Source organism: Hypomesus transpacificus, chromosome 21, assembly GCF_021917145.1.
Source record: "Hypomesus transpacificus isolate Combined female chromosome 21, fHypTra1, whole genome shotgun sequence".
NCBI classification, from domain to species: domain Eukaryota; kingdom Metazoa; phylum Chordata; class Actinopteri; order Osmeriformes; family Osmeridae; genus Hypomesus; species Hypomesus transpacificus.
The window spans coordinates 10,446,689-10,474,153 of record NC_061080.1 but is presented as its reverse complement, the minus strand read 5'-3'; the positions used below and the strand labels follow the sequence as shown (position 1 = coordinate 10,474,153).

General features: G+C 43.7%; 3 protein-coding genes across 5 annotated transcripts; 1 reads left to right on the top strand and 2 right to left on the bottom strand.

Annotated features, from left to right (window-relative positions):
* Positions 1-118: 118 nt before the first annotated feature.
* Positions 119-6,571, bottom strand: LOC124483403 (protein GPR108). The gene is made up of 18 exons (XM_047043846.1): positions 6,261-6,571; positions 5,543-5,662; positions 5,407-5,457; positions 5,091-5,182; positions 4,901-4,989; positions 4,546-4,727; positions 4,352-4,414; positions 4,002-4,103; positions 3,739-3,872; positions 3,282-3,357; positions 2,850-2,923; positions 1,852-1,969; positions 1,560-1,690; positions 1,367-1,410; positions 1,217-1,266; positions 960-1,043; positions 705-826; positions 119-536 (listed from the first exon to the last, which is right to left on the bottom strand). Exons 1-18 carry the CDS (start codon positions 6,360-6,362, stop codon positions 449-451), a joined length of 1,722 nt encoding a protein of 573 aa, XP_046899802.1. The 5' UTR covers positions 6,363-6,571; the 3' UTR covers positions 119-448.
* A 375-nt stretch (positions 6,572-6,946) lies between these two features.
* On the bottom strand, positions 6,947-10,105 carry LOC124483429 (caspase b-like). 3 transcript variants are annotated; one of them, XM_047043885.1, is made up of 3 exons: positions 10,012-10,105; positions 8,316-8,583; positions 6,947-7,285 (listed from the first exon to the last, which is right to left on the bottom strand). In XM_047043885.1, exons 2-3 carry the CDS (start codon positions 8,569-8,571, stop codon positions 7,020-7,022), a joined length of 522 nt encoding a protein of 173 aa, XP_046899841.1. In that variant the 5' UTR covers positions 8,572-8,583; positions 10,012-10,105; the 3' UTR covers positions 6,947-7,019. The 3 variants fall into 3 exon arrangements, with proteins under 3 accessions (XP_046899841.1, XP_046899842.1, XP_046899840.1); XM_047043886.1 differs by lacking the exon at positions 10,012-10,105 and adding an exon at positions 9,380-9,536 and having other exon boundaries at positions 6,947-7,412; XM_047043884.1 differs by lacking the exon at positions 10,012-10,105 and adding an exon at positions 9,380-9,536.
* A 12,311-nt stretch (positions 10,106-22,416) lies between these two features.
* LOC124483412 (putative zinc finger protein 286B) lies at positions 22,417-26,615 on the top strand. Its single transcript, XM_047043858.1, has 2 exons — positions 22,417-22,993; positions 24,881-26,615. The coding sequence occupies exons 1-2, from the start codon at positions 22,729-22,731 to the stop codon at positions 25,999-26,001; spliced, it is 1,386 nt and encodes a 461-aa protein (XP_046899814.1). The 5' UTR covers positions 22,417-22,728; the 3' UTR covers positions 26,002-26,615.
* Positions 26,616-27,465: the final 850 nt, after the last annotated feature.

The following is a 27,465-nucleotide window of genomic DNA, read 5'->3' as shown; positions in this document are numbered from 1 at the left end:
GATAAGAACAATTTAAAGTACAAGAGAGAGAAAGAGAGAGAGAGAACAGAAGTTAAAGGAAGAAAGAGGTAGAGGGAGAGAGGAGGGGAGAATGAGAGGGAGGGAAGAGAAACATGGGAGTTAGAAATGGAGAGAAAAAGAGAGAGTAATAGAGAGAGAGTAATAGAGAGAGAGTGAGAGACAGAGAGAACAGGTCTAAACAAAGGAACAAGACCGTTCCATCTGAGTCTAAGAGGGGGGGGGGTCTGCTCTCCCTCACTTCCTGGAACAAACCACTGACAGTCTGAGGAGGGCAGAGACAAGGTCCGACACATCCGTGTTGTTTGCATAGCCAGACAGCGGTTGCCATAGCAGCAGCCACTCACAGTTCAGACAGGGGAGACTGGGGGAACCTCTTCTTCTGTTCCTCTCCTCTTCCACAGCAACACACACACACACACACACAGTCTCACAAAGTGGATTCTCTCTGACGCTCGCGGCCGTTAGAGGTCTTCTTGACTTTAGAGACGCCCTCCAGAGCCCCTGACTCTGTCACTCTGAAGAGGGGGGGGGGGGGGGGGAGAGGGGGGATGAAGAGGAGGGGGGGAGGGGAGAGGGGGGATGTAGGTGAAGGAAGGAGAATGTTAAAACCACAAGTGTGTCACCCTCTTTACACTTTAATCAAAAGCCCCTCTTCCTTCCCTCCTTCCCTCCCTCCCTCTTACACTTCGTCCATCTCCACGTCCTCCTCGTCCAAGGGCAGCTGGAGGTAGGGGTTGTTAGAAGCAGGACGGAACTTGTATCCTGTCAGCACAAAGAAGACCAGCGTAGACACCTCCACCAGGAACTAGGGGAGGGGAGGGGAGGTGATGGGATGGAGGGATGAGGGGGTCATGTCCAGACCAACAGTCACCATCATGATCATCATCATCGGAGGCAGCGCACTAGTGAGAGTGTGACATCATCAGAAGTGGACGTACCTCGTAGCACCACTGCCACTGGAAAGGTACGGTGACCTTCAGTAGGATGGCTATGATCCTGGTGAAGTAGATATAACACACGATCTGGAGGGACGACAGGAGGGCAGGCAGGGAGAGAGGGAGGAGGGGAAAGACATGTTATTGCATTAAGGGAGAGCAGAGGGAGGGAAGGGTATAGATGTCAGATATCCATAGGACAAGGATCTCCCTCAAGCATACTAATCAAACTGGAGCAGGATGGATGGATAGGTACTCACCATCACGTAGTAATGTCTGAAGAGCTTCAGCTTTTCCAGGTTCATGGCAGCTGAGGGGTAAACCGAGAGATGCTCAGGCAACAACAACAACATCATCAACCACATTACCACATCAACAACACTATTACGTAAAAACAATTCATTCTTTACCTTTCCCATCAGTGCTAGAGGCCTCTTGTAGGTGTCGGATGGACCTATAGACACACAAAACATTAAAGTCACACCTGCATAAACATTATGTTAAATGTTTATAGTTTTTCAACTTTTTTTTTTTTTTTTTTCAACCTTTAGAAACGTTTTTGAAAAAAAGTGTTTCTCCCAAAGCGTAGTTCCAGACACTGACCAGACGACAGGGAAGAGGATGGCCCCGCAGCAGATGAGGTCGACCAGGAAGAGCACCTCCTTCCAGAGGCCGTACTCACTGGTGCCCTCCTCCGTGGACTCGATGATGATGTAGGCCACGTTGGCCAGCACCTGCGCACACACACACTCGATTTTTACACCTCCACATTTTATTCACTTAGCAGACGCTTTTTTCCAAAGTCGCAGACCAAAAGTCAATTTATTATTAACATTTAAGCACACACACACACCTCCACAGGTACACACACACACACACACACTCACACTCTGACCTGCAGGGGGATGACAATCATGAAGATCTTCTTCTCCTTGTCTGACAGAATGTATTTGACGAAGGCCCAGCCCGTCCCAATCAGCGCCAGAGTGATGAAGAGGAGGGCTCCTTTCAGCCTGCACACACCAGCAGGGTTAACACACACACACACACACCAGCAGGGTTAACACACACACACACACCAGCAGGGTTAACACACACACACACACACTAGCAGGGTTAACACACACACACACACACCAGCAGGGTTAACACACACACACACACACCAGCAGGGTTAACACACACACACACACACCAGCAGGGTTAACACACACACCAGCAGGGTTAACACACACACACACACCAGCAGGGTTAACACACACACACACACCAGCAGGGTTAACAAACACACACACCAGCAGGGTTAACACACACACACACACCAGCAGGGTTAACACACACACACACACCAGCAGGGTTAACACACACACACACACCAGCAGGGTTAACACACACACACACATCAGCAGGGTTAACACACACACACACATCAGCAGGGTTAACACACACACACACACACCAGCAGGGTTAACACACACACACACCAGCAGGGTTAACACACACACACACCAGCAGGGTTAACACACACACACACACCAGCAGGGTTAACACACACACACACCAGCAGGGTTAACACACACACACACACACACCAGCAGGGTTAACACACACACACACCAGCAGTGTTAACACACACACACACCAGCAGTGTTAACACACACACACACCAGCAGGGTTACACAGCCTCTCTGTCACACAGACCTACAGGTGAGTGATGTAGTACATGACAGCCTCTCTGTCACACAGACCTACAGGTGAGTGATGTAGTACATGACAGCCTCTCTGTCACACAGACCTACAGGTGAGTGATGTAGTACATGACAGCCTCTCTGTCACACAGACCTACAGGTGAGTGATGTAGTACATGACAGCCTCTCTGTCACACAGACCTACAGGTGAGTGATGTAGTACATGACAGCCCAGCCCTCTATGGGGTGTCCCTCTGTGTTGATGAAGTGGTAGTTGATCTGTGGGAGGGAACACAGACAAGCACCAGAGATAGGGTGAGAACAGACATCGTTCTGGACTAGTCAGGGTTCTAGTGGTCAGGGTTCTAAAGGTCAGGGTTCTAGTGGTCAGGGTTCTAGTGGTCAGGGTTCTAAAGGTCAGGGTTCTAGTGGTCAGGGTTCTAGTGGTCAGGGTTCTAGTGGTCAGGGTTCTAGTTCTAGTGGTCAGGGTTTTAAAGGTCAGGGTTCTAGTGGTCAGGGTTCTAGTTCTAGTGGTCAGGGTTTTAAAGGTCAGGGTTCTAGTGGTCAGGGTTCTAGTGGTCATGGTTTTAAAGGTCAGGGTTCTAGTGGTCAGGGTTCCAGTGGTCCGGGTTCTCACACTGTGGAAGACCAGGGAGATGGCCTTGGTGAAGGCCAGAGCCGCCATCAGCCAGTGGATCTTGAACACACTGTACCTGGAGACATACACAGCACAGACATGAGAACAGGTGTGTGTGTACCTGTGCTTCATCAGTGTGTAGACCCAGACCAGGTGTGTGTGTGTGTACCTGTGCTTCATCAGTGTGTAGACCCAGACCAGGTGTGTGTGTGTGTACCTGTGCTTCATCAGTGTGTAGACCCAGACCAGGTGTGTGTGTGTGTACCTGTGCTTCATCAGTGTGTAGACCCAGACCAGGTGTGTGTGTGTGTACCTGTGCTTCATCAGTGTGTAGACCCAGACCAGGTGTGTGTGTGTGTACCTGTGCTTCATCAGTGTGTAGACCCAGACCAGGTGTGTGTGTGTGTACCTGTGCTTCATCAGTGTGTAGACCCAGACCAGGTGTGTGTGTGTGTACCTGTGCTTCATCAGTGTGTAGACCCAGACCAGGGCTGCGGTGAAGAAGACAGCAGCCATGCTGATGTAGAGGCGAGGCAGAGTGATCTCTGCTGCTGACAGGTACCCTCCTGGGTTCTTCTCTGTCACTTCCACCTGCCGCACACACACACACGTTAATACACACGTGCGCAATACACAGGCGTAATACACATATGCACGCATTAACAGACATACGCATGTGTGCGTCAACACTCACAGACAGAGAAACAGACAGACACTAACCTGGAGTGAGTACTGCAGGTCTACCCCAGGCTTCAGGTTGTTGCAGTAATGGAAGTTGAGGTTGTACAAGCCCTCGGTCAATGAGCCAATTGTCATGCGGAACTGGAGGAGAGAGAAAAAAATTGAGCTATCTGGGACAGGTGTGAGGGCTGTGTAGCAGGAGGAGGTGCTGTGTGAAGCAGGAGGAGGTGAGGGCTGTGTAGCAGGAGAATGTGTGAGGGCTGTGTAGCAGGAGGAGGTGAGGGCTGTGTAGCAGGAGGAGGTGAGGGCTGTGTAGCAGGAAGAGGTATGAGGACTGTGTAGCAGGAGGAGGTGTGAGGGCTGTGTAGCAGGAGGAGGTGTGGACTCACCTTGAAGCTGTAGGAGTCGTTGGTTTTCTGCAGGTCGAGGTTCACTTCTTTCATCTTCCCCAACTAAGGAGGGATACATATCAGGGAGGTACCTTAGCGTCACATACACACAGGTAAGCTCTCACTCTCTCACTCTCTCACTCTCTCTCTCACACACACACACACACACACACACACAACAGTAGTATTCTTACCTGGATGGCAGTATCAGCTTCCTTCACCTCCTTCTTCACCTCCTCCTTCACCTCCTCCTTCACCTCCTCCTTCACCTCCTCCTTCACCTCCTCCTTCACCTCCTGTTTCACCTCCTGTTTCACCTCCTGCTTCCCTTGAGCGGTGGGGGCAGCGACATTTCCCTCTCTCCTCCTCCTGGCGCCTGAAGACATCACAACATATATATTTCCCAACGCACAAATTCTCGAACCCTGCTCCTCCACCTCCTCTAGCCTCCAGCCCTGCTCCTCCACCTCCTCTAGCCTCCAGCCCTGCTCCTCCACCTCCTCTAGCCTCCAACCCCCAGCCTCTACTTCCACCCCCTCCAGCCTCTACCTCCAGTCTCTGTTGTCGCAGGGGTCTCTGTTGGCTTCATCCTGGCTTTCAGCAGGCTGTCCTGATCCCCATAAGACTTCACATGGACCCTGGACACACACAAGGATTGAACAGATATACACCTGCTCGACGTTTCCCGCACATTTCTTCTCCCATTCTTCATTTCTTTCTCTCTCGCTCTCACACACACCTGAGATTGTCGACATCGAATATGAAGAGGATGAGGGGCTCGTCGTTGGTGGGTTTTGTGAGTGTTAGCGGACATGTCGCCGTCTCCTCCGCCTGTGAGAGACCACACCCCGTCAAACGTCAAAACATCACCACGTCAGCATCATTTTAAAACAACGTCAACATTTAAGTTCTGCAATGCTTCTATTCCAGCTTATTGTATTATGACTACGATGACACGGTTATAAAAATACATCGACAAGTCATGTTATGTCATGTTATGTAGGCTATGCTAAGTTATGCTGTGACGCAGGATGCGGCTGGTCTCACGCACTCACAGTGTATGACAGGACTCCGTTTACGCGAGACTTCGAAAGACTGAAGCCCACCTGAAGAACAGAACAAGAACAGATGTAGTTACGACCAAAACCACGCGCAACCCGTAATCAAACAAACACTGCTAGTTGGTCTCACCGGGTTTTTGGTGTAGTCCACGAGTTTGTTCGGTAACCGCAGAGAGCGCAGGTTGACATCTAGTGTCCCATTGGTATAGAAACCGAAGGTGTTGAGGTGAATGATAAATCGACTATCGTTCTGGGAGCAAGAGGGGAAGAGATAGAGACGTTGGGGGGGACAAAAGAGTGGAGGGGTGGGGGCGGAGAAAGAGGAGATGACATGTTATCAAGATAACTGATTACGTCTCACAACCATCAGAAGTCGTAGGCTTTTCACGTTTACAACGAGCTGGTCAATGCCCGTTACAATCTTGGCTGACTAACAAGGGGATCCGCCATATTAGGAAATAATAGGCCTAGTCTACCCTCTAATCTTAACATCACCCAGTTTACAATGTATTTGAGCTACATAGCGAGTTGTACTGTAGCTATCTGGATAGCTAGCCTCATCGTTAGAAAACAGTTTGACATAGTCAAGCTAACTTGTTAGTTACGACTAGCTGTGCGCAGCTTTGAGTAATCTTGTTCTGTTATCCGGCCATAACATCACAACATGTCAACTAAGTGACGTCACCATCACCCGACATAGCTAAGCTAGATCTAGCTAGCCTAGATGCTAGCTGACGCTTGCTAACTGTCAAGAATGCTATCATGAGATAATAGAAAACATGACATATTGTTGTATTTGGGATTTCTGTTTAAATTTACGTTGTATTACATTAACTAAAATATGTTACCTTCAGAGACAAATGATGTATTCTTGCCTCGCAATAGGCCAGTAATAACACGAGCAACGTTGGACCGAAAACTACCGAAACGCCTCCTAGATTCGGAGCCATATCTAGCAACTACCTGACGATCTAGCTGTCTCACCCAGTGCAATAATCAGATAAAGTATTTAGATAGCTTATCAATACAAAACTGTGTAAACTATACCACAAGTCGACAAACCAGTGACGAAGAATCTAGCGGTATATTTTCTTAAAACTCTCACTGGAAGCTACTTCCTGGTCCAACCAGAACGTACACGTCACCAGAGCAACGTCAACACATTGCGATTCGGTCACTACTACGCCTCTAGCGGAGGGAGGACGAATGAAGAACGAAGCGATAAAGGGAGAAAAAATACATTACACACTAACAAGAGATGGTAAATTGGTTTTCATAGTAAATTGTAAGTAGCCCATGCTTGGATAGTAGCCTACGTATGCTTAGGCCTACCATTTATGTACTCAAAATATACACACACGAGTAGGCCTAAATATAAATATTTGAAAACCTGTTGGATGATCCTGTACGGTGACTGATACAAACAATAAATACAATGTCAATGCTAAATGAGAATATCCATAGAAATATGTATTAGCCTACCTATGTTTCAGTTGGTTACCAATAAAATCTGTCACAAAATAAGCAACATCACTGGGACACAAAACCAATCATTTATTACCGAATGTATAATTTGAGGGATTGCAAACATTTGTTTTATTTTTACATTAATGCAGTGAAGTGATCTCTTCCAGGAGGGTCTGAACCTGCCTCTGGCTTTTAAGAGAGACGTCATCGCTACGGTTTAGCTGGAGGTGGGGGGGGGGGTGGTTTATTGTTATTGACACTCCTCCACCGATACTGGAGCCAGCGAATGTAGGGTTGAAGACCATGGCTCCATTCTGGGCTGTGTTGGTGACATGAGTAGAAGGAGGCGCAGAAGAGGAGACGCTGCGGGGAGAGGAGGAGGGGGCCACAGCTGCTTTTGCTCCTTCTGGTAGAGAGAGAGGAGGGGGGAGAGAGGGGAGGGAGGGAGAGAGGAGGGTGTAGCAGAGGGGAGGGAGGGAGAGGAGGGGAGAGCAGAGGGGAGGGAGGGGATGAGGGGAGGGGTACAAACTAAGCTACAGTTGAGAGGAATAATAAGGAATGAGAATGTAAGTTTACAGAGTCCAAAAATACTAGTATTTAAATTAGTGCTGTCAGTTTAACGCGTTATTAACGGCGTTAACGCAAACCCAAATTAACGGCGTCAATTTTTTTATCGCGCGATTAACGCTCTTTTTGGCCTAGAAAACTTTTTTTTTTCACATGCTGTTGCAACAACTACCGAAGTTAGAAAAACTACAACACCACACCGGATCTAGCTAGACCGGACACAAAACAACAGGCACAGCCACACACTTGTTTGGCTTGCGATCCGGCTAAAGCGTAGTAGCAGAGCCCGTTTACGGATATGAGACATTCTCTGGTAGTAGGTTAACTTTACGTTTTGAGTGGATGGCCAGCGCGAGACGCCGAAATGGATGCCAATAAGATTCTGAATGGAAAGTTTACTTTTAAAAAGTTGCCAAATGGTTCCATTGACAAGACCAAAGTGATCTGTGTGTTTTGTCGTTGTAAAATGAGCTATCATTGCAGCACGTCAAGTCTGAAATACCACTTGATGACCAAGCACACAGATGATGCAAATTCTCCGCCCCCTCGTCAAAGCCAGGCGATTGCAATGTTGTTTTCAATAACAAAAAATATTTGCACGAAGCAATCCGAACCACTTTTCCATGTTGATAAGAGCATTACAATTTGAAAAATGAATGGGACAAAAAGAAATCAAGGGACATTTAGAATAGATAGAAATAGAAATGTGCGATTAATTGTGATTAATCGCGAGTTAACTATGACATTAATGCGATTAATTGCGATTAAATATTTTAATCGTTTGACAGCACTAATTTAAATGTGACGTCCACTTTGAACTGTGACGCAGTTCCACATTCCAGGTTTTTCTTTGTATTTGATCGACTCACCCCTGCTTTGGACCTCCAGTCGCCCTGCTAGATTATTCTGACCCATCGCCCTCAGGATCTCCAGAGTGATGGCCACTGCTTCTTCCGGCCACTTCGTCACCATGAGATCTACTGTGTCCTGTCTGTCCTGTTTCTCCATCCGGCCTCTGGGGATCCCCTCGAAGCTGCCTCCCCCCTGGCAGAGGTGCCACTGGAACTTTTTCAGCTGCACCGAGTCCAACTCATCCAGGGTCTTCAACAGCATAAAGGTGGCCATGTTTATTCACACCTGGACAGACAACATGCAGAGAGGGACATATAGCATATAAGAGAGAGAGGGAGGGAGAGAGAACGATGGCTAGTGAGAAGGGATTTTCTAAATTGACCTTATCTTACCTGTTATGTAACATTATATTAGCCTACACGTATTTTTGCGGCTGTCACGCAGCACTACACTACATCCCATGGGATTCCCTGGGTATGGCTGTTTATTTTCACGGCAGGTGAAGCCTATTGATACGTTACTGACAGACTGATGTGGAATAGGATGGTATCAACAATAGCCTGCGTAACAACACCAGACTGGGTGTCTGTCATTTCCCCCAGACGACATGTCGCCAAATTGATTATAAAGACTAGAATCTCAGTCTTCGTGGAAGATCAGATGGGCCATGAAAACGAACCCTACAGAAGGATTGTTTTGAAACTGATAGAGACGTTTTAAACCCCAAATAAACACGCCTGTTACAACATTCTGCACTTGAACTTCCCGGAAACGGCTGCACTAATCTATTTGGGTTATGTAAACGAGATTGTAAAACACATTGTTTTGTCAAAGAATCCAACAGGTTTCGTGAAAGTAGGCCTACGGTTTGAGAAAATACATAATTACTGATTGATTTGTTTTTTTCTTCCGTAAAACTTTTACAACTTAAAGAGGTAGCTTTTTCCAAACTCCAGATGTTTTTATGCGCGCCCTTTCTGTGGTCTGCGCGCCGAAACCCTTCTATCACGGTCTGCGAAAACCCTTTAATACACCCCCACAATCTTCACATCGACTGCAAAAATACTCTTAACATTCTTACCTTTAAATCTGGCTTGATTATTGGTCGGCTACTACTCTCTGTGGAAAAAGTTATCTGTGCAACAACACGTATACACCCAGCTATTAACGCGCGGCTTTACTTTCGATTTGTAGCTTATGGTTTGCATAAGAATGCAGTGGGACGGAGCCAGACGTTGTAAAAAATTTACCTTACTTTGAGTGCAAAATAGTTTATTTTTATTTTTATAAACATAACATTGGACTCATAGTTATATTTGCCTAAAATGACAACCCAAATTTTCGCCTAAAAGATTAGGTGCCTTTGAGAAAACTTTCACCTGCTACTATTTTTTCCACAGAAAGAAGGAAATTGTGAAACTTGCAATAAACACTAGAAGTACTAGAGGAAACGGTCTGTATTTTTCAAAACACTGAGCAATAATAGCATCTTATCTATTGCTTAATTCAACATTTCAACAACAAGAAATCACCTTCTATTTAAAAGAAAGCTGTTGGTTGGTTACAATAAAACAAGAGAAATTAACATTCCCAATGTAACAGAGAGCTACTTATACATTGTAACAATGCAGTTCATCTAAACATAATATTCCCTTGTATGTGTGTCAAAACAACAAACGCATAGTTCATATAAATAAGAAAAGAAAAACAAACGACAGTTCCGTCATTGAGTGCTGTTGATTTGAAGGGTGGTCAGTAAACTGTCATGATGAGAGAAATGATCCTGCTGGAAGTTGGTTGTGGTCTGTCTCAATGTTGAGGAAGGACCTGTGCTGCCCCCTGCTGGTGAGCTGGCTGACCTGCAGCCCTGCTGGTGAAAGGGCTAGCCAGATGTGATAAGGAAGTAAATTGCTCTTCACGTGCCACAGCCTACAATCCAACAACACTAAACCCCCTCTCCCAAAGAACAAAAACAAAATGCGAATAAATGTCAACGAAAACTGTGAAAGCAATTTCTTCTTGTTTCGCTCAAAGACTCAAAACACAATTTATCCAGCTAACCACCAGATGTGACAACAAGAGGCTGTCAACCGTCCTTCGCAGCACCTCTCTCACTGCTGTTCTTGATTCTATACCGCCCAACTAACCAATCAGCATTTAGTAAAAAGTATTATTTTAGTATTATTAGTATTATTTGGCTGAACCGAAATAGAAAACAATACAGTGGAAAAAATGGAAACGAAGGAAACTAAATCAGATTAGTTTCCTTCGTTTTCGTTTTGGGGGCCCAAGTGACTTCTGGCTGTTCTTCAGGTCTCTGACCAGGTAGGGGTCTATGTCCTTCAGGGCCTGGTAGAACTCCTCCTGGGCCCCCTCCCCCTTCCTGGCCAACATGTCCAGCAGGGCCTGGTTCTGGAGGGTCTGGGTGGGCTTGCTGACAACCTCCTCGCGCTCCTCGTCTATCAGAACTCTAAGGTCCTGAAGTCGCAGCAGGAGGGGTTGCAGCAGGCCCAGACGGGTCTCCAGACTCCAACGGTGTCTCCTGAAGAAGACCGGTCCAGAGAGAGCAGGCTGGGGGCCGGGCTGGGGGCCAGGCTGGGGGCCGGGCTGGGGGGCAGGCTGGGGGCTGGGCTGGGGGCCAGGCTGGGGGGAAGGCTGGGGGCTGGGCTGGGGGCCAGGCTGGGGGGAAGGCTGGGGGCCAGGCTGGGGGCCAGGCTGGGGGCCGGGCTGGGGGGCAGGCTGGGGGCCAGGCTGGGGGGCAGGCTGAGTCGACGCGGAGGCTGAGAAAACAATACACCTCCATTACATCTTGATTCGGACATTTCATGTGTCTGTTGCATGTTGCATGTGTCTTTTAATGAATAACAAAATAAATGTTCAGAAAAAATGTCAATGGCAACATTGATTGGGTTGAAAGTGCTTTAATTAGAGTTGAGAAAAGACCAGGAGATGTGTTACATGAAACTACCTGAAAGCCAGACCAGGTCCTCCCACACATGTTCAGAAGCGCCCATTTCTTTTAGAAGAACGTTAACCTCTTCAACGAAGGTCCGAAACAACAGCCGAAACGTGGGGATGTAATTGTCATAAGAGTCAAATGTCACAAACTCAGCTTTCTGAAATAGAGAAGGTACATCCATTCAATATCAAAGAGACACATATCCTTATACTAGTTTATGATAAAACATAGTTCTGAAATTCAGTTGTCTGTGTGACTAGACAAAGTAAATACAGTTGAATGACATCCTTGTTGTGATCCCATAATAGCATTATGTTATATAATGTTAATAACATTATGTTATATAATGTTATCATATATGAATAAATCCTGAAATAATTAAACATGCCAATTAGTAAAATATCTGCAATATACTCCAGTAAAACCATTACATTTGGTTTTATTGTATGTGCGTCTGGGGGGTCCGTAGAGAGGGTGTATTTCTGGTTTGGGGTCAGTTTGCACTGAGACACTGACTCGATGTACCTCTCTTTATCTCCGTTTCTCCTCCTCCTCTCGTGCTGCACCTGTTCAGGCCCAGCAGTGGACAGTACGGGAGGACAACACATTGAAATGTTGGAGCTATTTAGTTCCAATTCTTCATCCATTAAAGAACCAAGTACGAGAAGGAAAATAAGTTAGCTGAGGCCGACAAAGACCCGGCGTGATTCTGTATTTCACCTGGTCTACCATACTGGGTCTTCACCTGCTCACCTCTTGGATAACGACATTACTTGGAAGCAACAACACATTCAGGATGGATCTTGTCTCGTTGACAAGAGGTGGCTGGTAGAACAACAGCACAAGAGCATTTATCGGGGAAATGGGAGCTCTCTCCCCAACTGTGTTGCCGAAGGCAGAGAATCCAGTGATGTTTACGACGACGTGTGAGTCTGTGATCGTCACAGGAGGAATAAACTCCAAGCCGTCATTGGTCACATGAGCCACAGACAGGAAGTCACCTCCACCCTCTGAAAAAAGAAATTGGAGGATTTGTTGTAAAAAAATGCTGTAAAGGTCATTTAGGTCATGGTCATGGTCATATGAGGATGCTATGGGTGAATGGTTATTGTAATTCTTCAGTCCCACATCCCTCACCTGAGTGAATCTGACAGTGAGGGAGGTGTAGCTGACGGACAGACTCCTGGGGGCATTCGATGTTGAACAGGGGTCCTGCAGGCCTCCTGCCATGCTGCGCCAGAAGCCTCCTGTCCCAGGAGACTGTCCTGTACACCACCTCCCCCTCCCCCTCCATTCCAAACACCAGGCCTGTTGTGCTGCACTGAAACACACCTGCATGGGGGCACAGGAACCTGTGGAACCCTGAGTTAAGAGCTCAAACTCAAAGACAGAATACTAAGAATTAAAGACTGCAGTCGTTTCAGTGAGGCCTTCTAACAAACCAGCTTCCACATGCTGTTCCTCGTTCACTCCAAACCCTTTAGAAACCTACCGGTATGTTGTTCTGTTCTCATGGACAATCAGCTTTGGTTTAAACTTCTCTGGTATAACCTTTTAAAGTAAAACAAGACAGTTAATTGTTATCGATGTACCAGAATAAATTGTGTCAGTAGTAATAATATTAAAATGTTGAATAAATGTATGTCAAAAAATGTGTTGGTCTTTAATATTTTTTACTGAAACGTATGATAGTTAGGGTGTTGAACATGGAGTACCTGTCCGAGGAGATTAGGACAGTTCTGAGAGAAGTGGCGTCTAAAGCTGACCTGATCATCACCTGAGAAGAGCGATTATAAAGAAAAGGGGGAGAGAGGTAGAAACAGAAAGAGAAGAAGAGAGAGAAACAAGGTTGTTTGTAACATCTTGGTGTCCTGACTTGCCCCGCAAATCTAACATCAATTACTAGTCCTCTCAAAACAACGTTGTCCTTGACAAGAGCATGCGTACAGTTTTAAATTTAATTCAACATAAATGTCACTGACAGTTTGCTTCTCACTGACTGTACTGTAGTATGTCATCTGTTTACCTGAGGGTGTAAGATCTGAGAATGGATGTAGTCTAAAAGGTAAATTCCGGGGATGGACATTGGACCTCTGGCAGTTTAGGATTTTATAGTAGGAGAAGGAAAAATATTAGATTTTTATGTTGAGAGGTTCATGTACAGTATATGTCTATATATTCACCCACAAATGCCAGTTAAACATTTGCTCACCATGAACATTGCTGTTTCCAACATTGGATTAAGGAAAAATTGACAAATAAGATGTTAGAATGGGCCTGTTGTCACTTGTCATCTTCCATCTACGGGAGAAGGAGGGAGGGAAGGAAGAGTGGATAAATACAATGTTGGAATGGGTCTGTTGTCTCTTGGTCTCTTACAATCATACTCCCTTTTAATAGGGGCGGGACGGTAAGCGTAGACTGGGCTTTCCTGTCTTAATGGTGATAATGTACTCGACGAGCTGGAACCATCATCAGATAGCTGGAGCCCTTCTGGATCCCTCTGGGTCTACACACACACATATTTGTTATTGTATATAAGTATATAAACACACATGTGTGTGTAGTACATACATATGCATAATTCCAACCATAAAACTGCGTTAAAGTTGTGGGGCCCAGCAAAAGGTAGTTTCAAGTTTACAATGGTAGTTAAACAAGACCATACACACACACAGTCATACATGCACACACAAACAGACATATACACACACCATTCACACACATACGTAGATATAATGCATTTAAGTGGTTAGTGTATCTGACTTGTATCCAGTAGTACAGTATCTTAAGTTGTCTGTTGTCTTACCTCTTCCTTGATCCTCTGTAGGGAGGTCCTCCTCATTAGTTTGCTGCAAATAGGATCAGTCACACAGGAAACAGTCAAACAGGAAACAGTCACACAGGAAACAGTCAAACAGGAAACAGTCACACAGGAAACAGTCAAACAGGAAACAGTCACACAGTGCTCCTCCACCCCCCCATCACATCCTGTGATACTCACTGAACACACAGTCTGTATCTGATCAGCGTCATGGAGGCTCATTGATCCTCTATATATTTACTGTTCAGTAACAGAGACAGTGTCCTGTAAATAGCTGTTGTTCTCAGTCTCTCTCACCCAGTGTGTTTAGAGGAGCTGGGTCCTTCACCAGACACCTCATCTCCTTCACCCTCCGTCTTCTCCTCAGGGACATCCTCCATCTACACACACACACACACACACACACAGTCACACACACAGACATATTCCGTTCTAACAGCAGTAGGCTATAACGTAAACCTAGATTTATGTAAATATCGTTTTGTGCTTGATAAGGACACACATATCGATGTACCAGAATAAATTGTGTCAGTAGTAATAATATTAAAATGTTGAATAAATGTATGTCAAAAAATGTGTTGGTCTTTAATATTTTTTACTGAAACGTATGATAGTTAGGGTGTTGAACATGGAGTACCTGTCCGAGGAGATTAGGACAGTTCTGAGAGAAGTGGCGTCTAAAGCTGACCTGATCATCACCTGAGAAGAGCGATTATAAAGAAAAGGGGGAGAGAGGTAGAAACAGAAAGAGAAGAAGAGAGAGAAACAAGGTTGTTTGTAACATCTTGGTGTCCTGACTTGCCCCGCAAATCTAACATCAATTACTAGTCCTCTCAAAACAACGTTGTCCTTGACAAGAGCATGCGTACAGTTTTAAATTTAATTCAACATAAATGTCACTGACAGTTTGCTTCTCACTGACTGTACTGTAGTATGTCATCTGTTTACCTGAGGGTGTAAGATCTGAGAATGGATGTAGTCTAAAAGGTAAATTCCGGGGATGGACATTGGACCTCTGGCAGTTTAGGATTTTATAGTAGGAGAAGGAAAAATATTAGATTTTTATGTTGAGAGGTTCATGTACAGTATATGTCTATATATTCACCCACAAATGCCAGTTAAACATTTGCTCACCATGAACATTGCTGTTTCCAACATTGGATTAAGGAAAAATTGACAAATAAGATGTTAGAATGGGCCTGTTGTCACTTGTCATCTTCCATCTACGGGAGAAGGAGGGAGGGAAGGAAGAGTGGATAAATACAATGTTGGAATGGGTCTGTTGTCTCTTGGTCTCTTACAATCATACTCCCTTTTAATAGGGGCGGGACGGTAAGCGTAGACTGGGCTTTCCTGTCTTAATGGTGATAATGTACTCGACGAGCTGGAACCATCATCAGATAGCTGGAGCCCTTCTGGATCCCTCTGGGTCTACACACACACATATTTGTTATTGTATATAAGTATATAAACACACATGTGTGTGTAGTACATACATATGCATAATTCCAACCATAAAACTGCGTTAAAGTTGTGGGGCCCAGCAAAAGGTAGTTTCAAGTTTACAATGGTAGTTAAACAAGACCATACACACACACAGTCATACATGCACACACAAACAGACATATACACACACCATTCACACACATACGTAGATATAATGCATTTAAGTGGTTAGTGTATCTGACTTGTATCCAGTAGTACAGTATCTTAAGTTGTCTGTTGTCTTACCTCTTCCTTGATCCTCTGTAGGGAGGTCCTCCTCATTAGTTTGCTGCAAATAGGATCAGTCACACAGGAAACAGTCAAACAGGAAACAGTCACACAGGAAACAGTCAAACAGGAAACAGTCACACAGGAAACAGTCAAACAGGAAACAGTCACACAGTGCTCCTCCACCCCCCCATCACATCCTGTGATACTCACTGAACACACAGTCTGTATCTGATCAGCGTCATGGAGGCTCATTGATCCTCTATATATTTACTGTTCAGTAACAGAGACAGTGTCCTGTAAATAGCTGTTGTTCTCAGTCTCTCTCACCCAGTGTGTTTAGAGGAGCTGGGTCCTTCACCAGACACCTCATCTCCTTCACCCTCCGTCTTCTCCTCAGGGACATCCTCCATCTACACACACACACACACACACACACAGTCACACACACAGACATATTCCGTTCTAACAGCAGTAGGCTATAACGTAAACCTAGATTTATGTAAATATCGTTTTGTGCTTGATAAGGACACACATATCGATGTACCAGAATAAATTGTGTCAGTAGTAATAATATTAAAATGTTGAATAAATGTATGTCAAAAAATGTGTTGGTCTTTAATATTTTTTACTGAAACGTATGATAGTTAGGGTGTTGAACATGGAGTACCTGTCCGAGGAGATTAGGACAGTTCTGAGAGAAGTGGCGTCTAAAGCTGACCTGATCATCACCTGAGAAGAGCGATTATAAAGAAAAGGGGGAGAGAGGTAGAAACAGAAAGAGAAGAAGAGAGAGAAACAAGGTTGTTTGTAACATCTTGGTGTCCTGACTTGCCCCGCAAATCTAACATCAATTACTAGTCCTCTCAAAACAACGTTGTCCTTGACAAGAGCATGCGTACAGTTTTAAATTTAATTCAACATAAATGTCACTGACAGTTTGCTTCTCACTGACTGTACTGTAGTATGTCATCTGTTTACCTGAGGGTGTAAGATCTGAGAATGGATGTAGTCTAAAAGGTAAATTCCGGGGATGGACATTGGACCTCTGGCAGTTTAGGATTTTATAGTAGGAGAAGGAAAAATATTAGATTTTTATGTTGAGAGGTTCATGTACAGTATATGTCTATATATTCACCCACAAATGCCAGTTAAACATTTGCTCACCATGAACATTGCTGTTTCCAACATTGGATTAAGGAAAAATTGACAAATAAGATGTTAGAATGGGCCTGTTGTCACTTGTCATCTTCCATCTACGGGAGAAGGAGGGAGGGAAGGAAGAGTGGATAAATACAATGTTGGAATGGGTCTGTTGTCTCTTGGTCTCTTACAATCATACTCCCTTTTAATAGGGGCGGGACGGTAAGCGTAGACTGGGCTTTCCTGTCTTAATGGTGATAATGTACTCGACGAGCTGGAACCATCATCAGATAGCTGGAGCCCTTCTGGATCCCTCTGGGTCTACACACACACATATTTGTTATTGTATATAAGTATATAAACACACATGTGTGTGTAGTACATACATATGCATAATTCCAACCATAAAACTGCGTTAAAGTTGTGGGGCCCAGCAAAAGGTAGTTTCAAGTTTACAATGGTAGTTAAACAAGACCATACACACACACAGTCATACATGCACACACAAACAGACATATACACACACCATTCACACACATACGTAGATATAATGCATTTAAGTGGTTAGTGTATCTGACTTGTATCCAGTAGTACAGTATCTTAAGTTGTCTGTTGTCTTACCTCTTCCTTGATCCTCTGTAGGGAGGTCCTCCTCATTAGTTTGCTGCAAATAGGATCAGTCACACAGGAAACAGTCAAACAGGAAACAGTCACACAGGAAACAGTCAAACAGGAAACAGTCACACAGGAAACAGTCAAACAGGAAACAGTCACACAGTGCTCCTCCACCCCCCCATCACATCCTGTGATACTCACTGAACACACAGTCTGTATCTGATCAGCGTCATGGAGGCTCATTGATCCTCTATATATTTACTGTTCAGTAACAGAGACAGTGTCCTGTAAATAGCTGTTGTTCTCAGTCTCTCTCACCCAGTGTGTTTAGAGGAGCTGGGTCCTTCACCAGACACCTCATCTCCTTCACCCTCCGTCTTCTCCTCAGGGACATCCTCCATCTACACACACACACACACACACACACAGTCACACACACAGACATATTCCGTTCTAACAGCAGTAGGCTATAACGTAAACCTAGATTTATGTAAATATCGTTTTGTGCTTGATAAGGACACACATATCGATGTACCAGAATAAATTGTGTCAGTAGTAATAATATTAAAATGTTGAATAAATGTATGTCAAAAAATGTGTTGGTCTTTAATATTTTTTACTGAAACGTATGATAGTTAGGGTGTTGAACATGGAGTACCTGTCCGAGGAGATTAGGACAGTTCTGAGAGAAGTGGCGTCTAAAGCTGACCTGATCATCACCTGAGAAGAGCGATTATAAAGAAAAGGGGGAGAGAGGTAGAAACAGAAAGAGAAGAAGAGAGAGAAACAAGGTTGTTTGTAACATCTTGGTGTCCTGACTTGCCCCGCAAATCTAACATCAATTACTAGTCCTCTCAAAACAACGTTGTCCTTGACAAGAGCATGCGTACAGTTTTAAATTTAATTCAACATAAATGTCACTGACAGTTTGCTTCTCACTGACTGTACTGTAGTATGTCATCTGTTTACCTGAGGGTGTAAGATCTGAGAATGGATGTAGTCTAAAAGGTAAATTCCGGGGATGGACATTGGACCTCTGGCAGTTTAGGATTTTATAGTAGGAGAAGGAAAAATATTAGATTTTTATGTTGAGAGGTTCATGTACAGTATATGTCTATATATTCACCCACAAATGCCAGTTAAACATTTGCTCACCATGAACATTGCTGTTTCCAACATTGGATTAAGGAAAAATTGACAAATAAGATGTTAGAATGGGCCTGTTGTCACTTGTCATCTTCCATCTACGGGAGAAGGAGGGAGGGAAGGAAGAGTGGATAAATACAATGTTGGAATGGGTCTGTTGTCTCTTGGTCTCTTACAATCATACTCCCTTTTAATAGGGGCGGGACGGTAAGCGTAGACTGGGCTTTCCTGTCTTAATGGTGATAATGTACTCGACGAGCTGGAACCATCATCAGATAGCTGGAGCCCTTCTGGATCCCTCTGGGTCTACACACACACATATTTGTTATTGTATATAAGTATATAAACACACATGTGTGTGTAGTACATACATATGCATAATTCCAACCATAAAACTGCGTTAAAGTTGTGGGGCCCAGCAAAAGGTAGTTTCAAGTTTACAATGGTAGTTAAACAAGACCATACACACACACAGTCATACATGCACACACAAACAGACATATACACACACCATTCACACACATACGTAGATATAATGCATTTAAGTGGTTAGTGTATCTGACTTGTATCCAGTAGTACAGTATCTTAAGTTGTCTGTTGTCTTACCTCTTCCTTGATCCTCTGTAGGGAGGTCCTCCTCATTAGTTTGCTGCAAATAGGATCAGTCACACAGGAAACAGTCAAACAGGAAACAGTCACACAGGAAACAGTCAAACAGGAAACAGTCACACAGGAAACAGTCAAACAGGAAACAGTCACACAGTGCTCCTCCACCCCCCCATCACATCCTGTGATACTCACTGAACACACAGTCTGTATCTGATCAGCGTCATGGAGGCTCATTGATCCTCTATATATTTACTGTTCAGTAACAGAGACAGTGTCCTGTAAATAGCTGTTGTTCTCAGTCTCTCTCACCCAGTGTGTTTAGAGGAGCTGGGTCCTTCACCAGACACCTCATCTCCTTCACCCTCCGTCTTCTCCTCAGGGACATCCTCCATCTACACACACACACACACACACACACAGTCACACACACAGACATATTCCGTTCTAACAGCAGTAGGCTATAACGTAAACCTAGATTTATGTAAATATCGTTTTGTGCTTGATAAGGACACACATCTCAAAGATCCTGTTCAGCTGTTCATAAGATAACTGTACTCAAAACTGGTTTAACACTCTCAGTGTTAATGTAATCTAAACTAGTACACAAATATCTAGTAACATTAAGTACAAGTTATTAAATTTGGAATTCAAAATAGCAATAATATGTAGGTGATACAAGTGAAATGAAGCATAATTGTGGTTCAATAAAGAGCTAATCACATGAGGATACAATATGCTCCTAGCGCACTGAAGATGGTTTTGCGAATAAAACTAAACAGTTGTCACCCTTGCTTTTACATCTAACCTGACCTCTAAAGACCATGCCAGAGCAGGAATAACAATGTGGCCTGTTGCTCAGCAACAACCTGTCGAATACCTGTTGACCTGTGTCGACATTTTACACTTGAAGTCTTGAACTTCCCGGAAAAAACTACGCGAATCTATGTCGGTTATGTAACCTGAATAGTAAAAAAAAAATGGGATCCAACACGTTTTTGTTGAAAGTAGGCCTTTAGTTTGAGAAAATACATAACTACCGATTGAAAATCTTTTTTTTCTTTTCTAAAACATGTACAACTTTAAAATGTAGCTTTTGTCAAGCTTTGTATCCGCGCCCTCTCCGAGGACTGAGGGTTGCGTGGGCGAAACTCTTTTTCACCGTCTCCGAAAACGTTTAATACAACCCCACAGCATCCACATCGACTGCATGAATACTCTTAACATTCTTACCTATAAATTTGGCTTTTTGGATTTTTGGTGAGCTTCTACTCTCTGTTAGTGATGTGTCGTTCGTGAACGATTCGTTCATTTTGAACGAATCCTTATAAGGACTCGGGAGTAACGAGTCCTCTCAACGAGTGATTCGTTCATTTCCCGACTCGGTCTTTCTACGAGTCTTTGGATCATTTTTCACGTGACCTGCATAGGCTCTGTAGCTAGAGGAAACGAACGATTCGTTTCTTTCCCGACTCGGTCTTTCTACGAGTCTTTGGATCATTTTTCACGTGACCTGTATAGGCTGTAGCAAGAGGAAACGAACGATTCGTTCCTTTCCCGACTCGGTCTTTCTACGAGTTTTTGGATCATTTTTCACGTGACCTGTATAGGCTGTAGCAAGAGGAAACGAACGATTCGTTCCTTTCCCGACTCGGTCTTTCTACGAGTCTTTGGATCCCTTTTTCACGTGACCCGCATTGTATTTTTTAGTAGAGGAAACAGTTTCCTTATTCCCTTTCGCGTGGCCGCTGTTTTAGTAAGACGTGAATGAATGATATTCGCTCAAGTCATCATACTGACTGGTTTTGTTATTTTCACTTTACATTTACACTTACAGTTTAGTGCAGTGTAATTGTTTGACGTGATAATTAAGTGCTAGTGTGATAATACACGACCAAATCATACAAACTCATGATACATTATTTTAATGCAGGAATTTATTTTGAAATAGTATTTGCTGGTGCACATGTCATGCACTAACCTACAGTGGACGTATAGGGGCTATACGTCCTTTGCAGTGGACGTATAGCCCCCAGCCCCCAACCCCCCCCCCCCCCCCCCCCCCCCCCTGAAATGAACAAATGACTCGAAAAAAGATTCGTTCATTTTACTGAACGAGATTCAAAGAACCGAATCAGTAAAAAGAACCGAACTTCCCATCACTACTCTCTGTGGAAAAAGTTCTATACGGACGCAAAAAGACGTCTACACCCGGCTGCTAAACGCACGGTTCAACTTTAGATTTGTAGCTTACGGTATGCATTTGAAGGCAGGAGGATCTATTGCTTTAGGCCTATTCCACATTTCAACGACAACAACAAAATAAAATATCAAATATCGCAAAAATATGTAATTGTATTCGAAGAAAGTTGTTGGTTGGTCACAATAAATAAAAGATAAAAACAAAAAAACATAAAAATAATTAACTATAATAATAAACACATTTCCATATTCCCACAGATAAACGATACCCTCAGTCTGTATGGAATAGGTTACAGGCTTTACATTTCCAATGTAACAGAGAGATAGTGAGTGTTACAATTACTATTACTTTATACATTGTAACAATGCAGTTAATTTACAAATTATATTCCCTAGCATGTGTGTCAAAACAACAAATGCATAGTTTATATAAAAAAGAAAACAAACCACAGTTCCATCCTTAAGTGCCGTTGATTTGATGGTCTGTAAATTGCATGATGAGTGGTCTGTCTCCGTGTTGAGGAACGACCTGTGGTGCCCCCTGCTGGTGAAGGGGCTGACTTGCAGCCCGGATGGCTAGCGGGCAAGCCAGCAGCCTGGATGGTGAAACTCCTTCCTTCTACTTTAAACCCCTAGGGAGAAAATTGAGAAAATGGAAGCCAGGCAGAATATATGAAAGATAGAATGGATTCACAAACACACACCAAATAATAATTATAATTTGTGATTATGAAAGTTATGAAAGTCTGAACATGGAGACATATTTTAAACATTGTACATTTTGAAGGAGGTCCGTTAAGCCTTCGACCAATCAGTTTCTATCTACAGTGTCTGTAATGAACGTCATTGGTTGGATTCTTGTCATTGTAAATTCTTAAATGTGTCCTGTGGTGTAAGTTAGATTTTGATAACTGTAACGACCTAAATCATTAAAAAGTAATACCACTACAGCAGGAAGCTGTTTTATCTACGTTGTCGGACAACGGTAAAAATAAATCTATATTGTTTACATCCGGCAAGAATTTACTTGCGGGAAGCGGAAACGCTTACACTGCGAGTGGGACCACTGGACTAGCAAGTAGTACAGTTCTTTGAAGGGCAGTGTTAATGCAGTGGATTACAGAACTATGAACTGCAGGTGTCATTTACAGGAGATATTCAGAAGGTAGTAAAGGAGGGCCGTATTTTGGCTGAGCAGGGCGTCGGTAGGCTACTGTTCACTATGAACTCCACTGGGCGAGCGAGAGAGCCAGGAGCTCTTGCAAACATCTCTGTACAAAGTATTACTGCAAAAATGTCTAAATCAGAATTGTTTAGAGAATTCATCAGTGAGATATTATCAACGGCAGCTTTGGAGATTTTCGGAGGAGTTGAAAAAACGCTTGCTGAGTATAAAGAACAAATCTCTCGCTCAGAGGAGGAGAGGAAGCGGCTACAACGGCTGTTGGACGTTGTTACTCAGCCCGAGATCAAGCTACACCGAACAGGTTCGATATTTATACTCAATCGTAATGTGTCGTTCGTGAACGACTTGAAGGCTGTCTATCAATCCAAATAACCATATGAACGTACTTGCCAAGCGTTTTGCGAGAACGGTCTTGCAAGACCGCGAGGACGGGAACGATTTGAGATTAGTGATGTCATCTTTAGTAGCCTATGACTCGTGAGTAACGAGTAGTCTCAGTGATTTGTTCATTTTTTTGTGGCCGAGATTAAACAAAAAAAGTTACATAAACAAAAGCTGTTATTATGACTTGTGAACAAATCTCATTCACGTCATACTATACTACACCTAGCAGTTTCTCACAGGAACCAGACTTTGGATAATTTTTCACGTGACCTGCATAGGCTCAGAAGAGGAAACAGAAAATATTTGTTTACCTCATTCACTCTCGCGTGACTAGGTTTAGTAAGACTTGAATGATATTCGTTCACAAGTAATAATGACAGGTTTTGGACTTTACTTACAGTTCAAGGAAGTGTATTTGTTTCCCGTGATGTTTAAATGCTAGTGTGATAATGAGCATGTCACATCATACAAATTGTCATAATGCATTTTTAGAATGCAACATTTTTTCTTAAAATAGCGTCTGCTGGTTTACATACACTCCCCCATTTTGCTGAACGAGCAGGGGCGGATCTACCAGGGTGGCAAAGGGTGGCAACAGCCAGCCTATAAATAATATTGCCACTCCAGCTGCCACCCCAGTTGGCAGCTTTGAAAACAAAGAAAAGTTGTGGCTCATCGGACATTTGCGAGAGCTAATTTCTAATATCTGAATGCAAGTAAATGCAGCATGAGATAATTCCAGCCACCCTCCACACTCAGCCGACCGAAGTTGCTTTCATTTGAACACAAGATAGGCTCAAACTGACCATAGAAGACTCCAGCTCAAGGAAGCAAGGCAGCAGAGATAGCGGAGAGAGACAGCAGACCACACCAGAGGAATGATCTATTAATGACTAATATTAGAAAAGTGCAAGGCTAACGGGGTGCCACCCCTCAAAATCTCCATATTTTTCTATATCCGCCCCTGTGAACGAGATTCAAAGAACCGAGTCATTAAAATGATTCAAACTTCCCATCACTATTTGAGATGCGTGTGTTCTTGCAATGACTTTTAGTAAGTCAGATGTGTTCTTGTAATGACTTTTAGTAAGTCAGATGTGTTCTTGTAATGACTTTTAGTAAGTCAGATGTGTTCTTGCTGACCAAGTCACCATCCGATGCATCCTCGGATGAAGAACATTTCCAGGTATTTTTGGCGTTCTTGGTGACTTGTGTTCTTTGGATTGGAACCGTACTTGGGAAATGAAAGATGAAGTCAAACAAGTTTGCAAGAACACAAGAATGGAAAAAAATGTGGTTTGATAAACATCCGAAGACTCACAAAGAGGTGAACAAATCGTTCGATTTTCACGTGACTTTGGCTCAGCTGGCCTATGGAACGGTCACGTGAAAATTGAACAGTTCGTCGAACTCAGGCCGTCCCAAGCTTTTAATTCTAAGCAAAATTTCATTTAGGAAAACTATGTGTGTGACTGCTAACCAAGCTCAATTTAATGTAAACTAACAATAACTTCCATCGTTAGTAACAACTAACAACATAGAACAGCATAGAATTGTCCAAAAATTCAAGCTTAGGAATTTCAGGCTACTCAAATTCGAATGGTAATTTTTTTTGTCAAAATCTTTACTTGCCAGGCGTGTTAAGCTACTGACACAAGTGAACTTTTTATTTTTTCTCTCGTCCATATCAAACCTATGATCACATCATAAACGTGTAACAGGCTAAAGTAACAGAATGATGACCAACCATACTGTCCCTTACAGAGGCTACATCTAACGGTTGTCTTTCCTCTTCTTCCCCCAGGAGTGCAGCAGCTCTCTTTCCCGGAGCCCCCACAGATTAAAGAGGAACAGGAACTGTGGACCAGTCAAGAGGAAGAGCAGCTCCAAGGACTGCAGTCTGAAACTACAGACTCCATCTTCACTTCTCTCAGTGTGGAACATTATTCTGATCAGGAGGTCTCCTCTGAATGTTCACATCTTGTCCAGACTGTTAAAGTGGAGGACAGAGAAGGAGACTCTCTACCCACCAACACAACTGAGGAGCAAATCAAAGCAGAGCCTGATGAACAAGACTCTGCAGCACCAAAACCAAGCGGTGACTCTCAGCCCATCTCTGTTGTAGCTCCAGACTGTCCTGCAGCTCAGAGTTTGGAGGAGGAGGAACATGGAGGAGTGATACTTTTACAGAACAGAACACAAAATAATGAGGCTCCTCCAGGACACAATAGATCACAGGGAAGTCACAGCGTAAAAACAAGACATCAGTGTCAACAATGTAGCAAAACTTTTATATCTAAATCTCATTTGATCAAGCACATGAGAACACACACAGGAGAGAAACCTTTTCATTGTCAACAATGTAACAAACAATATGCTCAAAAAGGTCATCTTGTTGATCACATGAGAACACACACCGGAGAAAAACCCTTTCAGTGTCAACAATGTGACAAATCTTTTAGCCAGAGATCTAGCTTGGTTGATCATAGGAGGACACACACAGGAGAAAAACCATATCAGTGTCAACATTGTAGCAAACGTTTTGCTTATAAGTGTAATCTAGTGGGACACACGAGGACACACACAGGAGAGAGACCGTTTCTGTGTCAACAGTGTAACAAGACCTTTCGACAGCAGTCTGCTTTGGTTGACCACATGAGGATGCACACAGGAGAGAAACCGTATCGGTGTCCAGAATGTAACGAAAGTTTCATGCGGAGGCCTCAGTTTCTTGTTCATGTGAGAAAACATACAGGAGAGCAACCATTTCAGTGTCAAGAATGTAACAGAACGTTCATTTGGAAGTATCTGTTGGTTCGTCACATGATGAGAACATCGGAATGTCAAGAATGTAACAATACATTCTGCAAGAAGAGTGATTTTGATGATCACATGAGGACGCACACGGGACAGTTATCTTATTAATGTCACAAGGACAATTTGATTTAACACCTGATGACTGTGGGATACATTTAAAGATTTACCACTTTCATGTTTATCCTAATCAGTACAAGTACTTATCTGATGTTTCTTATCTTTGTTGTACAATTATATTGACTGTATGTAACTGCATCAGTGCTGCCATGTCAGGTTAGGGTTAAGTGCCTTTCACTGTGTAGGTTCACCTGGAGTCAAGTTCTTTAGTGTTATTATTTTTGGGCCATAGGGGAGATTGGGGTCAGGGTAAGGTCTGGGGTCAGGGTAAGGTCAGGGGTCAGGGTAAAGACTGGGGTCAGGGGTCAGGGTAAGGACTGGGGTCAGGGGTCAGGATAAGCAGTTGGTGACTGGAACATCTGTTTGTTTTTTTCTAGTGAGCAAGAGAAATCCAGAGCAGGTTGGGTTGGATAGATTCATGTTTTCTGTTTGTCATCAGTGGATTAAACCAAAAGCTGAATCTGTTTAGACATTGTGCTTTATTTTACCTGCTGTCAGATGGTCTTTTAACCCTTGTGTTATCTTCGGGTCATTGTGACCCCTCCCCCCACGTGTTGCGACAACTTTACCTCATATGAAAACCGTCGGTCTGTCTCCCCCCCCCACAGCGAGAAGGCTAAAAGAAAATGCTTGTTTTTGTATTGGGTAAAGTTGTCGCAGCACAACGATGGGTCGTTGTGAACCTTCGGGCAGCACAAGGGTTAAGCTGCATCAGTAGCGTTGGTGGAAATGGACATTCGACATTCCTTTGGCACACAATGTTCCCTTGCAGTCAAGTGTATGAAGGCGCGTATGCATAAAATGACCTCTGTAGCAAATAAAAAAACACCATGTTTCCGCCGTGTTGCGTCAGTGTAAAATGGCAACACTGGCCGGAAGAAGAAGGGGGACAGAAGACATGTACACGTTAACTTGCATGTACACGTTAACTTGCATGTACACGTTAACTTGCATGTACATGTGAACTTGCTCCACATTGATTATTTGTTAATGTATCTGTGATTTAATATCATTGATGAGATAATATAGATGCCGGTTTGTGACTACTCTGCGTTGTGTTAATTTAATAAAATAACCCACGATGGGTGTTGTGGTTCATGGCAGCACATCATGGGGGTCAGATGGCTGAGCGGTTAGGGAGTCTGGCTATTAATCAGAAGTTTGTTGGTTCGATTCCTGGCCGTGCAAAATGATGTTGTGTCCTTGGGCAAGGCACTTCACCTTACTTGCCTCGGGGAGAATGTCCCTGTACTCACTGTAAATCGCTCTGGATAAGAGCGTCTGCTGAATGACTAAATGTAGTATGTACTATCATCTTCCAGAGGATCGTATGTATTCCACAATCTGACAACAACGACTGGCGATAACCCCAGACCCTCGAGGTACAATGGACGCACCATGTGGACAGCATATTTTTTTTAACTCTTAAACTGCCTTCTGCTTAACCTTTCTATA